The sequence below is a fragment of the Entelurus aequoreus genome, linkage group LG22 (assembly GCF_033978785.1).
Source record: "Entelurus aequoreus isolate RoL-2023_Sb linkage group LG22, RoL_Eaeq_v1.1, whole genome shotgun sequence".
NCBI lineage: Eukaryota > Metazoa > Chordata > Actinopteri > Syngnathiformes > Syngnathidae > Entelurus > Entelurus aequoreus.
The window spans coordinates 25,613,597-25,622,064 of NC_084752.1; the positions used below are offsets into that span (position 1 = coordinate 25,613,597).

At 40.8% G+C, this 8,468-nt stretch overlaps 1 protein-coding gene across 2 annotated transcripts in view; it reads left to right on the forward strand.

The window, feature by feature from the left end:
* LOC133639311 (xaa-Pro aminopeptidase 1-like) overlaps positions 1-8,416 on the forward strand; it is a 32,458-nt gene extending 24,042 nt beyond the window's left edge. Inside the window, exon 9 of one of the 2 annotated variants that reach the window (XM_062032539.1) lies at positions 7,877-8,132. In XM_062032539.1, coding sequence (XP_061888523.1) covers positions 7,877-8,117 — 241 coding nt within the window. In that variant the 3' untranslated portion in view covers positions 8,118-8,132. Of the gene's footprint in view, positions 1-7,876 lie in introns of both variants that reach the window. The other variant, XM_062032541.1, reaches the window with a different exon arrangement.
* Positions 8,417-8,468: the final 52 nt, after the last annotated feature.

Genomic DNA, 8,468 nt, shown 5'->3' on the forward strand with positions numbered 1-8,468 from the left:
ACAGATGGAAGCATGCAGTGCTCTAAAATCTCTTGGTACACAGCTGCATTGACTCTGGACTTGATGAAACACAGTGGACCAACACCAGCAGCTGACATGGCTCCCCAAACCATTGCTGACTGTGGGAACTTCACACTGGATTTCAAGCAACTTGGATTTTGCTCCTCTCCAGCCTTCCTCCAGACTCTAGCGCCTTGACTTCCAAATGAAATATAAAACTTGCTTTCGTCTGAAAACAGGACTCTGGACCACTCTGCAACTGTCCAGTGCTTCTTTTCCATAGCCCAAGTCAGACGCTTCTTCCGTTGTCTTGAGTTCAGGAGTGGCTTGACCATGGGAATATGGCTACATGCTTCAATCTGTTGAAATCATCTCTAGTGATTATATGTGCGTAGGTGCACAATTGCTACCATTAGGTGATAATTGTTCCCCTTTAGGGAAGTACTCTTTGTGTTTTAGTTACCTGTTTTGCTATTACAAACATGACGCCACTAAAGACAATGTGATCTGTGGAATGACGTACATGCTCGTTTGATGACCAGCTCTGGGTGTGGTAAGGACACATTGTTGGCCATGATTGATAGCCACGTATAGCTTGCCCTTTTTTCGTAAGGCAAAATGTCCCTGCGGTGAAAAGTCATTTGCAGTCAGAAGGCCAGAAGCTAGGCGGATAACTCGAGCTACTTAGCAGCTGTCAAGCTGAGGCAGAGCTCCGTGACAGCAAAGGCAAAGAAAATAAATAAAGAGTCAAAAGGCAATTATATTGATAGCGATCAGACATTTTAACGTTGACTAGATTAGCCTGTGGCAAGCTATTGTCGATGGTATCCATTGACATATTTCATAGAATATGTTTGATTCCCACTGTAATATGGGACAAATTGTGTCCTTTTTCAGTTCAAGAGACACATACGTCTGTTTCTAATACGGGACTATTATGTTTTTCAAGGAGCTGTTGGCAACCCTATTTGTACACTATTGTGCTAGCAAAATGCGGGTGTATCTCTGATCATTTAAAGTCAACTCTTTTTTTATGCATTCTAACTAGTAAATAAATACGAGCAAAAGTCAGTTTACAAAGGAGCTTAGGGGAGTTGCTTTATTCTGCCAATAAAGCGCTTAAAACAATCCAAACACTTCCATCAATGATTTATATACACACTCTAACTTTAGATGTAATTTTAGTAACAGGCAAAATCATAACAACATGTAGTATTTATGTATTTTGCTCATTTTAAGCATATCTTAATTTAACGTTTGCTTTTTCCTCGACAACTACTCACTGCAGACATCATGAGAGCCAACAAACAAAAAACATCACCTACTGTACAATGCCTGCTCTCACTGGGATGACGACTGATAGGATATTGATATAATCCCGTTTCGATGAAAAAGTACTCATGATCCTCGTGGAAAAAAAGGGGTGGAACGAAGCGTCCTTTTGGGTCTTTTTTGCCCCTTCCGAGTCTAAGTTGGTTGTCAAAGTTGATCAACTTCTTAGTTTATGTCCACATCTTTTTATATCAAGGTGAGGGGTATGCTTTGTAATCTAGAATTAACTTTCACAAGCTCCGAGGCGAGAAAGCCGCTCACCAGGGGCCGCATGTAAATAGAGTTGCGTGGTTTTCCTACTAAATATGGACATACGATCAAATCCAGAAAATGAGCAAGTAAAAATTCCGATGTATTAAATTGTTCACATGCACAAATCCAAGCACATTTACAAAACCCAAAACCAGTGAAGTTGGTAGGTTGTGTAAATCGTAAATAAAAACAGAATACAATAATTTGCTAATCCTTTTCAACCTATATTTAATTGAAAAGACTGCAAAGACAAAATACTTGATGTTCAAAATCAAAAATCTTTTTTTTTTGCAAATATTAGCTCATTTGGAATTTGATGCCTGCAACATGTTTCAAAAAAGCTGGCACAAGTGGCAAAAAAGACTGACAAAGTTGAGGAATGCTCATCAAACACTTATTTGAAACATCCCACAGGTGAACAGGCTAATTGGGAACAGGTGGGTGTTATGATTGGGTATAAAAGCAGATTCCATCAAATGCTCAGTCATTCACACACAAGGATGGGGCAAGAGTCACCACTTTGTAAACAAATGCGTGAGCGAATTGTTGAACAGTTTAAGAACAACATTTCGCAACGTGCTATTGCAAGGAATTTAGGGATTTCACCATCTAAGGTCTGTAATATCATCAAAAGGTTCAGAGAACCTGGAGAAATCATTGCACGTAAGCGGCTACGATTCCTCAGGCGGTACTGCATCAAAAAGCGACATCATTGTGTAAAGGATATCACCACATGGGCTCAGGAACACTTCAGAAAACCACTGTCAGTTGGTCGCGACATCTGTAACTGCAAGTTAAAACTCTACTATGCAAAGCCATTTATCGACAACACCCAGAAACGCTGCATGCTTCACCGGGCCCGAGCTCATCTAAGATGGAGTGATACAAAGTGGAAAAGTGTTCTGTGGTCTGACGAGTCCACATTTCAAATTGTTTTTGGAAACTGTATACATTGTGTCCTCCGGAACAAAGAGAAAAAGAACCATCTGGATTGTTATAGGTGCAAAGTTGAAAAGCCAGCATCTGTGACGGTATGGGGGTGTATTAGTGCCCAAGGCATGGGTAACTTACACTTCTGTGAAGGCACCATTAATGCTGAAAGGTACATACAGGTTTTGGAGTAACATATGTTGTCATCCAAGCAACGTTATCATGGACGCCCCTGCTTATTTCAGCAAGACAATGCCAAGCCACGTGTTACAACAGCGTGGCTTCATAGTAAAAGAGCGCGGGTACTAGACTGGCCTGCCTGTAGTCCAGACCTGTCTCCCATTGAAAATGTGTGGCGCACTATGAAGAGTAAAATACAAACAACGGAGACCCCCGGACTGTTGAACAACTTAAGCTGTACATCAAGCAAGAATGGGAAAGATTTCTACCTGAAAAGCTTAAAAAATTGGTCTCCTCAGTTCCTAAACGTTTACTGAGTGTCGTTAAAAGGAAAGGCCATGTAGCAATGCCCCGTGACAACTTTTTTGCAACATTCTGCTGCCATTAAATTCTAAGTTAATAATTATTTGCAAAAATAAATTAAGTTTCTCAGTTTGAACATTAAATATATTGTCTTTGCAGTCTATTCAATTGAATATAAGTTGAAAAGGATTTGCAAATCATTGTATTCTGTTTTTCTTTACGAATTACACAACATGCCAACTTCACTGGTTTTGGGTTTTGTATTTCTTACATTACAACCTACTTGGAATTTGCCGTTGACTTGTGGGAGGCTTGGCACGCCCAGACTACGCCCCCTTATAAATACGCAAATCATATTGAAAATAGCAATGTGCTTGAGCTCGGCACGTCTGACTAATCACAAGTCGGAAGTGCTTCTTTCTCCTGTTTGGAGCAAACAGCATTGCGGTTGTCCGGCTGACATTACTCTGTCTCCGAGAATTGAACGCAGGCGGAAATAAAATTTAAAAATGGTTGCATTCATGTCTTTTTTTTTTTCTTTTCTTTTCTTTTTTTTGTCATTAAAAAATACAATCATGCGTGCTTACGGACTGTATACCTGCAGACTGTATTGATCTATATTGATATATAATGTAGGAACCAGAAATTTTAATAACAGAAAGAAACAACTCTTTTGTGTGAATGAGTGTGAATGAGTGTAAATGGGGGAGGGAGGTGTTTTGGGTTAGTGCACTAATTGTAAGTGTATCTTGTGTTTTTTATGTTGATTTAATTTTTAAAAAATAAAAATAATTAAAAAAAAAAATAATTTCTTGTGCGGCCCGGTACCAATCGATCCACCGACCGGTACCGGGCCGCGGCCCCGTGGTTGGGGACCACTGAATTAGTGGAGTGCCCAGAACATTAACTATGCAAACATGGTTTGCAATAGGGCGGTGTGGGGCCGTGATCTGTATGGCAGTGAACAGCTGAGTTTTTTTATTTTCGTTTTTTAATGCACACATGTTAAACGTGTAATTTTGATGTTTTGCATTTATTAGAAAAAAAGTTATGGCAATCAAAAAAAAAGTTTTTTTTTTTTACTATTGTCCCTCAAATGTGTATTTTATCCAATTACTTGATTATCAATCAATAAATTATTTATATAGCTCTAAATCACAAGTGTCTCAAAGGGCTGCACAAGCCACAACGACATCCTCGGCTCAGATCCCACATCAGGGCAAGAAAAAACTCAACCCAATGGGCTACAATGAGAAACCTTGGAGGGGACCGCAGATGTGGTGACCCCCCCACCCCTGGGCGACCGATGCAATGGACGTCGAGTGGATGTAGTTAATAGTGTGAGAGTCCAGTCCATAGTTGGGCCAGCAGGGGATCATCTTGAGTGGAGACAAGTCTGCAGCGCAGAGACGTCCCCAACTGATGCACAGATGAGTGGTCCACCCCGGGTCCCAAATTTTGAACAGCTAGTGCAGTGGTTCTCAACCTTTTTTCAGTGATGTACCCCCTGTGAACATTTTTTTTAATTCAAGCACCCCCTAATCAGAGCAAAGCATTTTTGGTTGAAAAAAAGAGATAAAGAAGTAAAATACAGCACTATGTCATCAGTTTCTGATTTATTAAAACTTATAACAGTGCAAAATATTGCTCATTTGTAGTGGTCTTTCTTGAACTATTTGGAAAAAAATATATAAAAATAACTAAAAACTTGTTGAAAAATAAACAAGTGATTCAATTATAAATAAAGATTTCTACACAGAAGTAATCATCAACTGAAAGTGTCCTCTTTGGGGATTGTCAAAAATGTCCTCTCATGTTGTTCTCCCCTCTAATGTTTTACAAAAAAGTATGTGCTCATAAATATCGTCAGTACCGATGTATCTGACAAAACCTACAAGTTGTGCATTTCCACTAATATCTGTGGATTCATCCAGCTGGAGGGAAAATGAGTCGCTAAGTTTTCCAAAAACTTGCTCAACAATGTCTTTTCCCATTTGATCTACTCTCCGGCAAACAGTCATTTGATAAAGGCACATTCTTTATTTTCTCGGCTGCGTTTTTATCCAGTATTGTCTCGGCCAGCACTGCAGCGGCTGGAATTATCAGCTCTTCAGCGATAGTGAACGGCTTTTTGGGCTTTAGCAACAAGCAAAGACACTAGTCTAGTGACAATATTTCATGAATACTATCCTTAGATTAACATTCTTAATAAATGGCAGTACAATAAGCACACATGTGATTGTGGAGTCAGTGTTACAACCTGGCATTTACACATTGTGTGGCGTTGGGGTTGTCCGACTTTTTTTGTGGCCATAAACGCAGCACTGGCTAAGTGCCATGAGTGCGTGTGTTGGTGCAGGTGAGCGAGCGAGCGGCTTCTGTTGAAACGACGGATGACAAAGTTGGTTTAAGCCTGGTTTGTATGGCAGAAAATTACCAGTTTTTATAGATAAAGGTTTTTTTAACTCATGTTTTTGGTGTGGTTACAAACAGTTTTGCTCAATAAAGTGATTGATGGAATTCCTGTCCGTAAAGTGTCTTGACAGACGATAATTGAACTTTGATTGATTGATTGATTGAGACTTTTATTAGTAGGTTGCACAGTGAAGTACATATTCCGTACAATTGAACAATAAATGGTAACATCCGAATAAGTTTTTCAACTTGTTTAAGTCGGGGTCCACTTAAATTGATTCATGATACAGATATATACTATCATATATACTATCATCATAATACAGTCATCACACAAGATAATCACATTGAATTATTTACATTATTTACAATCAGGGGTGTGGAGGGGTGGGGGGGGTGGGGGGGGGGTATGGACATCAAGTAGTGGACATAGAGAGAGAGAGAGAGAGAGAGAGAGAGAGAGATCAGAAGGCATAAGAAAAAGAAAAAGTATCTGCATTTGATTGTTTACATTTGATTATTAGCAATCCGGGGAGGGTGTTAGTTTAGGGTTGTAGCTGCCTGGAGGTGAACTTTTATTGCGGTTTTGAAGGAGGATAGAGATGCCCTTTCTTTTATACCTGTTGGGAGCGCATTCCACATTGATGTGGCATAGAAAGAGAATGAGTTAAGACCTTTGTTAGTTCGGAATCTGGGTTTAACGTGGTTAGTGGAGCACCCCCTGGTGTTGTGGTTATGGCGGTCATTTACGTTAAGGAAGTAGTTTGACATGTACTTCGGTATCAGGGAGGTGTAGCGGATTTTATAGACTAGGCTCAGTGCAAGTTGTTTAACTCTGTCCTCCACCTTGAGCTAGCCCACTTTAGAGAAGTGGGTAGGAGTGAGGTGGGATCTAGGGTGGAGGTCTAGAAGTAACCTGACTAGCTTGTTCTGAGATGTTTGGAGTTTAGATTTGAGGGTTTTGGAGGTGCTAGGGTACCAGGAGGTGCATGCATAATCGAAAAAGGGTTGAACGAGAGTTCCCGCCAAAATCCTCAAGGTGCTTTTGTTGACCAGAGAGGAAATTCTGTAGAGAAATCTCGTTCGTTGGTTAACCTTTTTGATTACCTTGGTTGCCATTTTGTCACAGGAAAGGTTAGCCTCTAGAATGGAACTGTGTTGACAAAGATTGTTTTATTCATTGGGGCCACTCTTGTTGTCACCTGTCACTCACAGAGTTGCATTGCTAAATCATACAGAATAAATTGTAATGTGTTTATTTTGTTTAAAGTTCAGATGGGATTTTTGATTTCCTGCGCTGCATTAATTTGCAGTGCGCCGAGGACGCGTGAGCGGTGCGCAATTGCGCAGGCGCGCACCTTAGAGGGAAGGTTGTCCAGGGCTTTGGCTGATGTGGAGGCTTTCCGCATCGTGTCTTGAGATGACCTGAATGCATTTAGTCTCCTCTTTAAAAAATCAGGTGGCTTACCGACATGGTAAGCGTGTTTTGTCCGGAGATGCCGCTGAGGATGCGCGGCCGCTTCATGCCGCTGTTCGCTAACATTTCTCCACAGAAAAAACACAATGCCTTGGGGGGGGTTACAACTCGAAGCCGTAAATCCCATTAACACATATTCTTTGGAATACTGTCTGAATTTTGCCGGCTCAGGTTTGGCCTTCTTTGGCACATGTTCTTCCTTGTTTTCAGCTGCATTACTGCTACGTTTAACCACGCCTCCATTGTTTTCTACATTGATAGTTGATTGACAGTTGGTGCCGTGTGGCACCGCCAGGTAGGATCAAACCATTATGGCATGGGCCATGGGGGAAACTCTGGGTTTGTGGTAATGAATGGAATAGCCTACTTGATTTGATGTTCAGTTTATGAACTTACATTCATATTTTGTTGAAGTATTATTCAATAAATATATTTATAAAGGATTTTTGAATTGTTGCTATTTTTAGAATATTTTAAAAAAATCTCACGTACCCCCCTTGGCATACCTTCAAGTACCCCCAGGGGTACGCGTACCCCCATTTGAGAACCACTGAGCTAGTGCACTGTCTGCGGTCACCTAATAACCTCGCCACGCAGGTGAGGGGTGCAGAACTGGACTAAAAGGGGGGTCTATCTAAAGGCTAATGTATACAAATGAGTTTTAAGATGGGACTTAAATGCTTCTACTGAGGTAGCATCTCTAACTGTTACCGGGAGTGCATTCCAGAGTACTGGAGCCCGAATAGAAAACGCTCTATAGCCCGCAGACTTTTTTTGGGCTCTGGGAATCGCTAATAATTAATCGAACAAACAAATTGAAAGATTGTTTTTACTATTATTACTATTACTAAAATAATCGATAGCTGCAGCCCGACTTCCCCCAGTTGTATATGTGACTATTTTTCCTAATTAACTGAATTCTGATGTTTTTACAAATTCCATCACCTTTCTGTTAAATCTTTCTACTGCACTTGTTTCTTTTCGCAGGCTTTTTGTAGACCAAAAGCGTCTGGCCGATATGTCGCTGAGAGAGCATCTCCAGCTGGATTCGCCCAGCAAGCCTGAGCTCCACATCAAGACGTTACCGTATGAATCAGTGTACACAGAGCTGCAGGCCGTCTGCGCCGCCCTCGGCCCCAAGGACAAAGTGTGGATCTGTGATAAGGCCAGTTGTGCTCTCACGCAGGTCATCCCCAAGGTGAGAGAGCACTTACTTGCTCATAAGTGAAGACAGTAAGTGTCTGCTGCAGCTGCAGCTTGTCTGTTATGACCACTTGTATGAAAAACGTGATATTGCTGTAAAAGGCTCATTTTTATTTGCTTTGTGGTGCTGGTTCAGATTACAATCATTGTCATTCAATGAGCTTTATTTAGCTTTTGTGTTTGTGCGTGTGAGTGTGAGGACAAACACATTCTCAGACATCTCAGTTTCAGGGAATAAACAGTGTGTTTTATGTGTTCCTCTGACCTCCAAAATTCATGTAAATGTTCAGAAGACCTCTTCACCTTCAATTAGCTACACATTCACAATCTAACGAGATCCAATCCAAAGAGTTTCATCAAAAAGTCAGTCTTTACA